This window comes from Corvus hawaiiensis, chromosome 9 (genome assembly GCF_020740725.1).
Source record: "Corvus hawaiiensis isolate bCorHaw1 chromosome 9, bCorHaw1.pri.cur, whole genome shotgun sequence".
Lineage (NCBI taxonomy): Eukaryota > Metazoa > Chordata > Aves > Passeriformes > Corvidae > Corvus > Corvus hawaiiensis.
In genome coordinates this window covers 21,063,531-21,077,593 of record NC_063221.1, presented here as the reverse complement: position 1 = coordinate 21,077,593, position 14,063 = coordinate 21,063,531, and the positions used below count along the sequence as shown (strand labels likewise).

Below are 14,063 nucleotides of genomic sequence, written 5' to 3'. Positions count from 1 at the left end.
GTAGATGGCAGTGCAAAATTAATTACCAAAGAAAATACTTTTGCTCTAGAAAAAGTGTTGTAAGTCTGATGTATTACACTCCAGATTTTAAAATAATGTTACTATAGGGCTATTTGTGTTATTAGATTGAACTTGACTTATTTTGAGTGAAGCAGCATTGGTCAGAGATGAATTGTGCCCTTTCCCAAAGAGAAAAGAAATGGTTCCCTCCTGTTTAAAAGCCCAAAAAAGAGTAGTCAAACACTACATCAGTTACCCTGATGTTATCAGTCTCGTCTGATGCAGAATCTGAATTGAAGGACGTCTTCATTATGTCGGGCACTGCTTCAGGTAAAAGAACTGCAGTCATCTTACTAGCAGTCAAATCCCCAATATTTCGTGTAACAGCAAATGTCTTAGACCTGCAGAATAAACATTAGAGGAAACGTGTTGATAAAGCACTGCTGAGGAAAAGACCTGAATAATGCCTTGTAGCCTGCACTCAGCACAAAGTATCATACCTTGCAAATTGCATTACAGATATTTACAGCATCCTTCCTGTTAGCTGTGGTTTCAAGGACTGCTAAGAGTAAATAAAGACCCAGACCAATCTCAGGGGCAGATAGCTCAGTTAGGCTTTTAGAACCATGCGTACAGGTTAAAAACATTGCAGTTGGTCAGATCTTCATACCCTAATTCCATGAAAAACAGCACACTTAGAAGCCTGGCTATGGATTACATTATTAAATTTTTGAGTCTCCTATTTTGATCTCCTGGACTTTTAAATTTTTAAACTCATCTTCTGTGTGTTCGCTGCACTAGCCTTAGTTCTAATTTAACATTATATTTGGAAAAATACTACCGTAACTTCAAAAACAGTCTGGGGACTGGTGGCTACTCAAAGCTGTTTCCTGTATAATTTTTATTGAAGAAAGGAGCATGTAATCATTAAGTGTCTCCAGCTTGATTTAAATTCACTGGTACTCATGGCTTGGCCATGACTTGGCAAGACATCATGGAGAGTTGTGCAGGAAGGTTAAAGAGCCTATTTTATGTAAATACATTCAGTACATTGTTTCCAGTGTTGTAAACTCCAATTGTATTAGTCAGGATCCAGGATAAGTGATAAAAAGTGCAGCATGAGACCGAGGCTCTCACAGCAAAATATCCTGAGCCCCTGGCTTCATACCCACATTCTTCATGGAACTTGTTCCAGTGCTGTGAACTATGAGTTTTGTTTTGGGACAGAGAAACATCTCGAATGCTGTGTGCTTTTGAGAGACGAAAGCCTATTTCTCTCAGCTATTAACACTGTGCTAGCTCTATCTTATTAGCCATTTATCAGTTAACGTCCATCTCGAAATTCCCCATGTGCTCTTTCTCAAGGATGAAGCTGATCTCTTTGCCCTGGGGCTTTTGTGGTCTGCCAATGGAGGTGGCTGATGTGACAGTGAATGGAAAGATGGTCTCAAAATGGTCTCTATTTTAATACGGTCCACACTGTACTAGCCTGAGCAATTCCGATCTAACCTATTTGAAAGATGAATTTGTATTCATTTGATAGCCCTCTCTTCCTCTTGAAGGCTCCTACCGTGCTGTGTGCAGTGTAAAGCGCACAATTGCTCTTCATGTGGAACACCTCAATAAAACGTGTGTCACCTGTGGGCTTTGTTTTCTTTTCCATCTCTCTCTTTTTTTAGATAAGGACATGACAGCAATGCTCCGCGCTGGGTGATAGGAGAACCTTGAAGAATGGAATCTGAAATAAAATATTCTCCCTAACAAGCTGAGGGATAAAAGAAAATACAAATCAACTTGCATTTCAGGTGGTTCATCTGGGTAAAGAGACAAAAAGGGAAATGGTTTTATTTTAATACCATTCAATAATTCAAATGACCACTGAACTGTGGGCTGGATCCCCAAGCAGAAAGCCCTGGGGTTTCTCTTCCAATTTTTTTTAGTATTTTTATGCCAATAGTCTACTCCTGCCACCTAATGAAAGTGGAGGATCGATTCCTCCCTGTTGAGCACAGAGAGCCGACAAATGTAGCTGCATCACAGGTGACACATGTCAGAATCACATGGAACAGTAAAAATAGGCTACAAGTGCCTGCTCTGGTGCTTTAACAAGAAAAAACAGTCACAAAGAAGGCCTAAAGCTATGGTATGAAAGAATCTGTTCTCTCTGATCCCGCACAAGGGAGAAAAAATAAAAAGAAGATTTTCCAATATGTATTAGTGTATTTTTTGGATGAGAGAAGAAGCTGTGCTATAATATAAGCCAAACTCACTGCAGGGGTAAGGGACAAGCAACTCAGCTACGTTGGACCCACTGATGTTTCAGAGAGTGTGGCCTTACATGCCACACTCCCTAACATGGGGACAGAAGAGTTCAAATGTCTGTTTAATACAAAAAAAAAATCAACAAAAAACTATTTTCCCAGGTTTTAAAACACAGCATGACATCACATCTAAATAAGTGAGATGCAAGAGAAAATCAGCCAGCCAGATCTTTAGCTCTCTTTCTGCTGTGGTGAAACAAAACCTTCTGCCTTTCCTACGCATCTTCCTTCCAACTTTAGTGCAAAGGTGTTACGAAAACAGAGACTTGGAGGCCCAGGTGTTTCCCTTTTCTGCCCCCCAAACACACCTTGCTGCCTCACAATATCACAATGTACACTGCCTCTTCTGCATTTTCTGCTACACGTGGTGTAAACATGTTGGACAAAGAATTTTCTAATTTCCTGGTTCATCTTATTTATAAGATGCCTATGTGAAGCAATTTCTGGTTATCCTACAGTTAAAACAAGCAAAAAACCTTATGATACAAGCTCTATTCAAGATTATGCATATACTTCCATAGTCTGTCATTATGAATATGTGCATATGTCATTATGAATACTAGCAAAGTGCATTCTTTCTCCATATTTATACTTTAATCACAAAGCTCTAATTTCCCCTGAAATTTATTTGATTTTTACTTTTTGTAAATTTTGTTTAAAAGTATGTTGAAGTAACCATCTGTAATATACTAAATAATTATGTTAAAAGAGTCTTAAAAATAACCATTATTTTTAATTAAATTTAACTTTGATAGGATTGAATTGAAACACATGCTATATATTCTCTCCATAGTACGATTAATTACTTTGCTCTGATTTTTGCTACAGAGAGAGTTGAGCCCATAATGTGCTGATTTGTCTTGGGAATGCAATCTCTCTATCACCAAAGTTTTCTTTTTTTTTCCTTTTGAGTCTGTGATTACTTACCTGAATTTCTCTTTGGCTCTTGAAAATTTATATAAATCCCACTGCTGTGACGGGTTATAACCTGTATGGTGTGTAGGATATAAATGAACTTAATGCTATTGAAAACTGTTTGCTTCCTGTGTCTGAATGTGAGAGATGATGGGGAAAATAATATCACATCCTACCTAGCTTTAATGACATGGGACTGTAGAAGGTAACCCGCTGACCATCAAGACAGTGCCCAATACTAAAGTATTGTGAACAGAGCTCACAAACACATGAAAGATCAATAGCTTTCTAGAACTATTTCTTTAAATGGTGAAATTAAAGCTAACAAGGGAAAGTGTCACAATATCTCTAAAACATTGACTTCAATTGGATCTTTATTATTTGTTAGATCTACGCAAAAGGAAGAAAAAGACTATGTTACACTAAAATTTTTAATCCACTCTATACAGCACATCCCTCTGTCTCTCTCTCTCTCTCTATCTCCTTTCTCTCTACCGTGCCTTCACACCTTTAAGATTTTACTTTGCTTGGTCTTTGACCTTCTCAGTGATGTGCTTTGATGTTACATTCTCTAGTTATTGCTTTGCCTTCACTTGCACTCATTGCTGTTTCATTGCTCTGTGTGGTTTCCACTGGCCATTTGTTTTGTAACAGTGAATGGGAATGCTTTTTGGAGAGAAATTGATGGTGCTAGAAGTCATCTAGGGAGTATTAGCTTTCTCATATACTTGGCATTATGGAGCTATTTCCAAGTGACTACTTCGCTTTATAAATGGTAATGCTGCAGGGTCTAGAGCAGGGCTTGTGCTGGAACTCATGGGCTTTTCTGCTGTAATAGCTTGTTTCTGATACTGACTTGCTTTCTGCTTTATGGCAATGCATTTAACCCTTTTTTGTGTCTCATTTGATCTCCCCTTAAGTCAAAGGAGGAAAATATTTTTTATTTGTTTGCAGGGAAGATCCTCCTTCTAATATTTCTAGCTCTGCTTGAGGCTCTAAACTCCCTATCAGTATTCAATATTCTCATTTCAGTTCAGTGTCCTTATTGAGTTCATTAATATCTGCCTCACCCTCTCTAACAGTGAGAACTAGTGAGAGTTGGTGCCTGCTGTCCCTGATGACCTTAGAAGCAGACTGTCCTGGCCTCCATAAGAAACTGAACCAAAAAACCCATGCAGCTAACTTTTGATCTCTGAAATGCTGAGACACTCCCTACTCTGCACGGAGAGGACCTGATTACAATCACACTTGACAGAGTGGAGGAATTGTCTAGGGAGGAGGATGAGATGTCAAATGCACGTCAAATGGTCTGTGACTATCAAAGGGCAAGGGAAAATAATGATTAGCCTAACTGGTGGCTAAATTGAGGAGACCTGCAGAGCATCTCTGGGCCAGCAGCCATGAATGCTAATTGCAGCTGGATCAAGCAACTGAGCTCTTTTGTTACAGCTGTATTCCTAGAGTAGAAACTTGTTAACATTTCAGTGGTTTGTATAATCGCCGATTTCTGTTGTCAGTGAAGCTTTTTCCTTGGTGATGAATTTTCAGCTTCTCTTTCTCAGGTTTTTTTTCATGTATGGGCGTGTAAAGGTTTTCTAAGTTTGGTCTACTGCTTTGATTCCTTGGACTTTCTGTTTCCTCCCACTCTTTGCACTTGTATTTCCATCTGTTTTCATTTGTTTGGCATCTGGCTACAACAGTTTTCCAGAGTGTATTGTAATTGCATGCACTGATAATAAATCAAGGAGACCTAACAGATAAGAAAACCAAATGGCAGCCACAGGGGAACAAGGTAAAACCATAAGAAACACCAAACCCTCTATGCTTCAAGGCATTGTCATAGGTTAGCAGGCATAGTCCCGGCTTGCAAAGGGGTGCTTACAGCTTCCTCTATGACCTGACAGAACCTATCAGCTGGCCAGTTTGAATATGGACAATTCTTTGAGCCACTTAAAATTGTGACTGCCTCTGTGATCCACACTTAAGAATAGAAACCCCGAGGCAGAGGGTCTGTCTCGTTTTTCTGGTGCTGGGACAGGTGGCTGGGGGCCCCGTGTGGGGGCCAGTGGGCCCAACCCAGGCTCTGTTTGGGCCAGGCCGGGCCGGGCCACGGCCATCCTGGAGCCGATGGGCCCTGTTCCACCCACGGAACCCCCCACAGCTCTGCGGTGGGCAGCCGGAGCAGCTCGGCTCTCCCCATCCCCACTGCAATAAGCCACATTCCAGCTGCAAGGCCTGGGTGAGATTAACCCTTTTAGTGCTGTGAAGAGCTGAAAACCTGAGGGAAGAGAAAGAGGAGATGCTTAAAGCTGAAATTCTGTTGTGAAGCTATGATATGTCAGAGTACCCGTTGTAATTTCATGAAGGCATGGGGGAGGGGGAGGTTCAACTCGTGCTTGTGAGCAAAAGCACCTGTGCTGAGATAGGCAGATGCTGAAGCAGCTGTAATTTCATGAGAAGTTTGGATGGGGAGAGATGGAAGTGATGAGGACTTTTGCTCCAAATGGGAAAGGAGAAAACCTCAGTTCCTAGAGATGCTCCCAGAGATAGTCCTAAAGATGAAGATGAGGAAGACCCTTTGCTCCCAGGGAAGGAGAAAGGCTTCTGTTCTTAGAGATGAAATGCTCCCAGAGATGGGTGAAGAGAACTTTTGTTTCTGAACAGCTCAACCTTAAAATTGTACCCCAAAAACCTTCAAGAGTGGACCCTCGAAAGCAGTTGTGGGAAAAGCTGCAAGTTGGGGGAAGGGACTCACATGCGAGCAGAGAGACTCCTCTTCCTAAATGGACTGAACAAGGTTATTATGGAAGTGGTAAACAGACGGAACATCTCAAGGGTTGTCTTTTTACATTGTCAGTGGGAGAAGGGAGAAAGGTAGGGGGAGGAGAAGAGTTTTGAAGGTGTGGTATGATTTTTTTTCTTCTTTATAAATTTCTTTATATTCTTTCAAGTTTGGTGCCTGCTTTGTGTTTCTCCTAATTCTTATGTCACAGAAGATAAACAGTAATGAGTATTTTGGACTAAACCACTACACGCATCAAATGCAAATATAGACGGGTTAACTGTTCTAACTGATAGGATTCAGCTGGCTTATATCTTACCTAGTGTTTCCAGTTCAAATAATTGTATCAAGATAGAAATTTTATGTCATTTGTGTTTCAGATAGCTTATGGGTCTCCACAACTGAGATATAGCCCAAAGGAGGATTTTCAGGTGAAGACCACAGAAAGTAACACATATTTTCAAGCAAAGCTTTAGTGCATGTCACTTCATTTAAAAGAAACATAAACTATACCAATCAACACCACTTATCCAAGCTGTAAGTCAAAGACAAGATTCCTAAATATATTTCAGTTTACTTAGAAGACTCTGCTTTGCTACATAGAAAGATACTAAGTGCTATGTCTTACCTTATGCTAATTATGTTTGTCTCATCTTTACATGGTGGCATTTCAATTTTGACTTTTTTTTCCCTCATCTGGATAGTGGCAACAACATTCACAGGTACATGACCATTCATTTTGGTGTGTGCTTCCAGGCCTGCCTGGACTGCGCGTGTGTTGATTCCCATTACAAAGGTCATCTCCTTGGCCATGCTGAAAAGGTAGAGTGAGGGTATAATTATGTTCACGCAGTGAACAGCTGCTGAATTTTTATGGCCTCTGTCACTTGAAAATATTATTCTTTTATTTTATACTAAATACTTACCTTAGACTCAGTTTTGATCTCAGCCTAATGTTGGCGTTTAGTAACTCAGTTAATCTGAAATCAGACTTTGGAGAAGGTGTAATCTGTGCCTGAACTATTACAAAGAAAGCAAAGAAAGCATTAAAAATGCCCTCTGGTCCTAGAAAGTACATTTGTATTGCTCAAGCAATGAGATATGTTACCATTTCCTGCCACTTTTGTGATAGAAGAGTAATAGAAGCTGGTCTCTGTTGGGAAGCCGGTGCAGGTGGGCACAATGCGACGGATCTCAGAGGACAGGAGAGCTTTGGTCCACTGCCTCCCTACACCACTTTGGAGGCTACTGATTATTCTCCTTAGTGAAGGGATTTTTTCATCAGATCCATACCATGCCTGCAATTACAGAGTTCAACATGTCTAAATAAGCAGAACTTGAATATCATGATCCGTGTCATTAACTATGCCTCAGGGGAAATTCTGCCAGCAATGATTGTAAATAACCCTGATCAAAGCTTGACCTTATTTGCCTTGATTAATACTAGAGACAAAAACTCAACCATGAATTTAAAAAAGGAGAGAATGTATGGAAGTAACAGTATTTTAGAGCTTTTGATGCTTGGGTAGTGGTGCTTTAAAAATGATACCTGCAGTGCATTTTGGATGGCGTTTTTATCAAGTCCACCAAAAAACAACTCTTGGCCAAACATCTTCAAGTAACCTGATGCAAAAGGTTTGTCACTGGAGAATGCCTTCCAGTCAGAGAGCTGTGTGAAAAGATGAAAAAAGCCTGATTCTTCATAGCATTTGAGAAAGCAATATAAGATTTTATTTTCCCTCAGAATTTACCGTTTTCAGGATTTTCTTGAAGTCATAGTCTGTCTCCCAGTCCCTCTCAGGAGAGTAACCTTTAGCAAATATCTCCTGCAGTCCTTCAACTGTTATTCCCACCTGTGGGAAGAAGTAAAGTACAAATACCAGTTGGATGATGGTTGTAAAAAGGGATTAGAGGGCAAACTGTGGGTAGGCTGAATTACCTCCCAAGGATCAGCCACTCTTCCAAGGAAATGTGTCCTCAGCTGAGACATTGCCACAGTTGGAATTAAGGTACCCGCATTATTCAATACCAAATATTTAGCTGCCAGCCCACTCATAAGGAAATCTGCAGATAAATAGGCAGTAAGACACAGCACAGTTAGTTTCTAGGTCAGAGTGTGCAGATCATATCTGTTTACTAATTTAATAATCAGCATCATATGAGCAAGGCCAGAAAACCCAGCTATAAAACTGATGTTATATAACAGTTATAAACAGAATATTCTGCATTTTTTAACTAATAATGGGCAAAGCTATAATCTCACTGATTGTATGGTGGTTATGCCATTTTCCAGTTGCTTCTGCTATATCATAGAATCTTATTACGGTTTGGGTTGAAAGGGACCTCAAGGATAATCTAGTTCCAACCCCCTGCCATGGGCATGGGCTCCCTCCAGTAAACCAATTTGCTCAAAGCTGAATCCAACCTGGTCTTGAACAGTTCCAGAACTGGGGTGTCCACAACTTCTCTGGGCAACCTCTGCCAGTGTCTCATAACCCTCACAGTAAAGAATTTTTTCCTAATATCTAATATAAACCTACTCCCTTTGAGTTTGAATCCATTCCCCCTTATCCTGTCACTCCATGCCTCTGTGTAAAGCCTCTCTCCAGGTCTCTTGCATGCTCCCTTCAGGTGCTGGAAGGCCACAGTTAGGTCACCCCAAAGCTGCCTCTTCTCCAGACTGAACAATCCCAGTTCTCTTAGCCTTTCTCATAGGAGAGGTGTTCAATCCATCTGATCATCATGCTGGTCCTCCTTAAGACTTGCTCCAACAGGTTTATGTCCTTGCTGTGCTGGGGACCCCAGAGCTGGATGCAGCACTGCAGGTGGGGTCTCACAAGAACGGAGGAGAAGTGCGGAATCTCCTCCCTTGTCAGGCTTCTTTTGCTGAAACCCAGGACATGATTGCCGTTCTGGGCTGCAAGTGCACATGCTGGCTCAGGTCCAGACTCTCCCTCTCCAGCACCTTGAGTCCTTCTTGGCAAGGCTCTTTTGATCTGTTCATTCTCAGCCTGGATTTATGTGGAGGGCTGCCCTGACCCACGTGCAGCATCTTGCACTTGGTCTTGTTAAACCTCCAGAGATTCCTATGGACCCACCTCTTGAGCTTATCCAAGTACAGAAAATATGCCCGTCCATATCATTTACATCCCGTCACACTCTGTAAAATCAGCTTATGAAATGCTTTTATGAGACATCATTTAGGGCACCTTGACAAAGGAGATGAGAAATGAAAACAGATTTGCCATCCTTTGCTAATAGTTTAGGGAAAGTGATACAGATGTCCTGTAAGGACAGATGGTGAGCTATAGATTTGTCTCTCAAATGACTCAGAAGCAATTTAATACATCTAGTTCCAAATGCTGTAACCCTCACATGAAATGCACCAATTGTTAAATTATTGTTAACTATTGAGTGAACTTTGAGCAAACAATTTGTTTCTCTTTATGTCTCTACTTAGATTTATCATCTATAATGTTCTTAGGTACCGATAATCAGTGCAGAGCACAGTCGGGAATTCTTCTGGGTCTTGGCACAGTTATATCCTGTCCTGTTTTATGAGTTAAAGTAATCCTACAGCTTTTCTAAGATTCCTTAGGTTTCAAGAGGAACAAGGCTGACAGGAAATGTAGGCACCCTTGCTGTGCTTCCTTCTAGCCCTCCTCCCCTGTTCCTACACCATTTGGAGGATAAGGAAGTATGTATGAACTGTAATTTTACTACAGTGCCTTCACTGTTTTGCTGTAGGAATCTGCTGGTCTATCCAAAACGCTGGGCACTATCTACCTACAACATGTGAGGTTCAGAAACAGCTCATGCAATCAAGACACAGGTATTTATGCCACCCCACTTTGGACAGAGGAATAAGTGGAGAACATTCAGTAGATAGTAATGGTGATCCTATAAAAAATAAAAAAGAAAAATGATGCCACACTGGGACATTACTAGTGAGTTGACAGGAAACTTGGCAATGTGAAGACTAGTTTTTCTCTGAATGAGCTTAGCCAGAGCAATCGTAGATGCTTCATGGACAGGACACTAAAACTAAGGCACAATACTTTTACTGAAGTTGTTAAAGCTATCTTTTATGTTCTAACCACAAAAACTGTTAGTTAAAAACTCCGTGGTACTTCCTGATACTTAATAAGAAGTACTGCTTATAAATGATTAAATGATTGTATAGAATTCATTGACTTGAAGACAGCAGCAATATTTTCCATACCTCAGGCATTACACAGTGCTAATGATCTAAGAATATATTTGCTGCATCACTGTGAGAGTTTGATGACACCTGCATATATCTGATTAAGTGTCTTGCCCCAAAGATGAGGGAAAGAAAACTTAGTGAGCAAAGAAAGCAGTCTTTTGTAAATATAAGCATTAGTCCACATTTAAATATATGAATCTGTGCATACTGAGAGTCAGATTCTCTCAGTCCTCACACTGAGAAGAACCTGGGTCACCCCTTTGATTTCAGTAGCAATGTGTAGAGCATGAAGCACTATTTGTGGTGGTCGTGTGTGACAAATTCCAGATTAGAGGTAGATTCAGCTGACATTATTGCCTGTGATTAAAAATTCAGCATCTAGTACCACAAAGATCTGTGATGCTGAGGGCAGATTTTTGTTTTTATCAAGGAGGTAGGTACTGCATTACAGCCATCACTATGGTAACTCCTCCAGAATGGACTCACTGAAACACGTTTTACCTGTGGCTAGTGGAAACAAATCAAATCAGAAAGCTGGAGGATGGGTCCTCTTCCCATACCAGTGTAGTAGGAGATTGACTTAATTTAGCTGAGTTATCCAAGTCTAAGTTTAGCATGTGTGAGAAAAAGATCTTGTTTTTTTTCTTCAGGATGAGGACCTACCTAGGTGTGGTAGCCAAATTTCTGACAATGGGCTTCACCAGGAAGTAACAGCAATTCCCTGATGTACTGCATTTCCAGGCTACAGCCAGAATAAAGTATTCCATTTCACATAGCCCCCCGCCGGCATCCCTCATGCATATTGCACCCTTCTTTCTCACTGTGTGAAAATTTAGATGGCTTAATTTTAAAAGCAAAAATAAGAACACAAAATGAGTACCTAAACCAAGAAACAAGTATCTTCATATTAATGGAAAATGTATCTATCCCTGAATGTATTCTAAGTAGTACAAAATTCACATGGTGTATATTAGTGACTGTATTTCTTTGGGCACTTGCTGTCTCCATCACTGAGGCAGCAAGCATGTGTATAGCATTTTACTGTGCTACTTGCAGTATGAATTATATTTATTTCTATTATAGAGCACATTAAATTGTCAAGTAAAACCCACAAAACTGGGGCAGGACAATAATAAGATTTACAAAAGTCCTTCAAACCACACCCCTGTCTCTAAAAAGAAGGCAGAAGTACTTGTACACTCAAGCCCTGTGGATTTCAGATGTTTCAGAGTCTCTTAATATCGATTACTTTGAAAAGAATCTTAACACATACCAGTGAATAACAAAAGTGCTAAAAAAATCCAAGTCCTGATAGATAAACAGCATGTGTAAGGAAACTGTGTTTGGAGATTTAATCTCCCTAGTCTGCCAGATACATATGCCAAATCTCTGAGGCTGTCGTGGTCATTTACATAAGGGAGTTGCTTAAAAAATCTACTGAGAAAAATAACACACACGGAAAATAGCAAAAACTACAATGTGGCCCAGCAAGGATCTGTCTTCTAATCTGGTCCTTCCCTGCTTTCACTACATTTTTATGTGCAACTCCCTCTGATGTAGCTGGCCAGTCTCCAGATATCACACATGGATCTGCTCATTCTAGTAAAGAATCTTGGTAGGAAGATGCAAGAAAAATCTTTAGACAGTAAGCCTGACGTAGCTGCTCATGGGTGCAATGAATTGTCACATCTGAATGTTTTCAGAGTTGTCTGTTTCACTGGGCACAGTTAGGGTGAAGAGTATTTAGCATCACATTTGAATGCAGCAGAAGTTGTAGGTGTTCAACACCTGCAGAAATTAATCCACTTCAGCAGTAATTTAGGTCCCTTCTGTTTGTTTGGTGCTGAACAATAGTATGAAATTGTTAAGCACCACTGAGACTATGGTGTTTGATACAGGAGCATGTGCCTCCCCGACTAATGAAAACAGAGGGTTAGAGCCCCACAACCCCTCTGGTAATTTCATGCTGGCAGTGTACAATGCAAAACACACAGGGACCTAAACACTCTTCAAATGGAGAGCCTGAGATTATAGTTTTTTCACTGAAGATAGGTAAATATGGAGGAACAGCATGCAGCCTAACAGCTGGATAGGAGAACTGGGCTCTCATACTATACAATTTTTTTTTTTCACACATTCACCAGTATATATTTCTCTACAAAATCTTCTGGATCTTACCTTTAAAGATACTGAAGCGGAAAACCTTGCTGAACTGATACCCAGATCTGTCAAATTTGGGACTTAGTGCTCTGATAGCCATTCTGCAGGCAGAAGCCCTGAAAAAGTTTAGTGAGCACATTAACGTTTCAATTAGTTTGCAACAAGGTTTTTCTTCTAGGAAAGGAATTTTCCTTACATCACTTGAAGATCTGGAGCTGTGCTTCTACCCAGGGCCCTCAAGTGAGAGTAGATGAAACTTGCCACTTGCATGCTAGGCTCCTTCAGCACAGCATCAGCTAATGTCATCACTATTGGAAGACCTGGCTTGGTTTCAAGCAAAACCACTGCAGCTAACATTCGGATTCGAGGATGAATTTTGTGATTCAGGAAAATCTCAAGGGTAATAGCCTGGACCTGAAAACAATAGATATATTCAGTTTTACTGTATGTTTGAACATTTTGCTGATAACCACTCAACACCAATGAATGATCTGTTTCATCACTAGCGCAGTAAAAATTTGGATTATTTAATTATTATGGCAACACTGTTCCTGGTTTCATAGTCTGAGGGCTGGAAGCGACATTATGGTAATGTAGTCTGACTTCCTATACAATCAAAGCTGAGGAACTTCACTGGATAACTTCTACATCAAGTCTTTTACACCTCTTTGAGCTATCTGACTCTAGGTAAAAGATTTCATGAATCCATTCCGTACCTGAGAAGTGATTTCAGTGATCACTTATCCCTACTCATAAAGGTATAACTTATTTCTAATAATTTGATCTTCTGGGGAATCTTCTGCTAAATAATAGAATTAGAATGAAACAAACAAAACCTGATTTATTACCAGAAATCTCTATGCCATATCGGCAGCTTAAACCAAAATTTAATGCAATAAATATAAGTTCCTCAGTACTACTTGTGGTTGATGTGTTTGACCTCAGCAATATTCACTACCAAGACTAATTTTGAACTGGAATATTTGCAGTTTCCAGGGCGGGGACTGAGGCCTTTGGTCCTAAGCTTTAAAATGGGTGTGGATGATGCGCCACTGTTCTGGCAAACCATCCTGCCAGGGAGAGTGCACGTCCATGAGCTGTAATGAAGAATGATCCAGAAAACTTCAGCAAACTTTGGAAAAACCCTGATTGGTTTTATTAATTTGAATATGGTGATCAAATACCAATGTATAAGAGGTGACAAAGATGCAGTAGGCCTCTTCCTAAACGAGGCTTTTCAAAAAAAACAGTAAAAAAGGCCATGAATTAAGTATGCTTAATCCAAATACTGGTGTGTACCTAGCTACAAACCAGGTATTAGACTGCTTTTTGAACAATGAAAAAAGTGGTCACAATCATTAACTTGCTGCAGATCAATTTTCTCCAAAGAAAATGCATAGAAAATGAAACTGAGTGGTCTGGGGCACATGTGGAAAGCCAGGCCAAAGAGCAATCAGAGATGCAGTGTTGTTCTCAAACACCAAATTGGTTTTTTTTTTCTTCCCCAGCAAACACCTTAACTCCTACCCTTGCAATTCTCTCCCTTCCTCCCCTGCATTTCCCCATCCAGCTCCTGCACTCTACTAAATTGTTTCTTTATTCTTTTTGTTAAAAGCATATCCTGGCGCACTATTGTCTGTGGATCAATATGTGCACTCAAACTGGGAGTCACATGCAA

General features: G+C 40.3%; 1 protein-coding gene across 1 annotated transcript in view; it reads right to left on the bottom strand.

Moving 5' to 3' along the window:
* LOC125330263 (vitellogenin-1-like) overlaps positions 1 to 14,063 on the bottom strand; it is a 44,388-nt gene that overhangs the window by 16,590 nt on the left and 13,735 nt on the right. The window contains exons 12-20 of the mRNA XM_048313232.1: positions 12,582 to 12,799; positions 12,404 to 12,501; positions 7,958 to 8,082; positions 7,770 to 7,871; positions 7,568 to 7,687; positions 7,127 to 7,316; positions 6,945 to 7,038; positions 6,647 to 6,832; positions 257 to 401 (exon numbers count right to left, since the gene is read on the bottom strand). Of these exons, the coding sequence (XP_048169189.1) occupies positions 257 to 401; positions 6,647 to 6,832; positions 6,945 to 7,038; positions 7,127 to 7,316; positions 7,568 to 7,687; positions 7,770 to 7,871; positions 7,958 to 8,082; positions 12,404 to 12,501; positions 12,582 to 12,799 (1,278 nt within the window). The remainder of the gene's footprint in view (positions 1 to 256; positions 402 to 6,646; positions 6,833 to 6,944; positions 7,039 to 7,126; positions 7,317 to 7,567; positions 7,688 to 7,769; positions 7,872 to 7,957; positions 8,083 to 12,403; positions 12,502 to 12,581; positions 12,800 to 14,063) is intronic.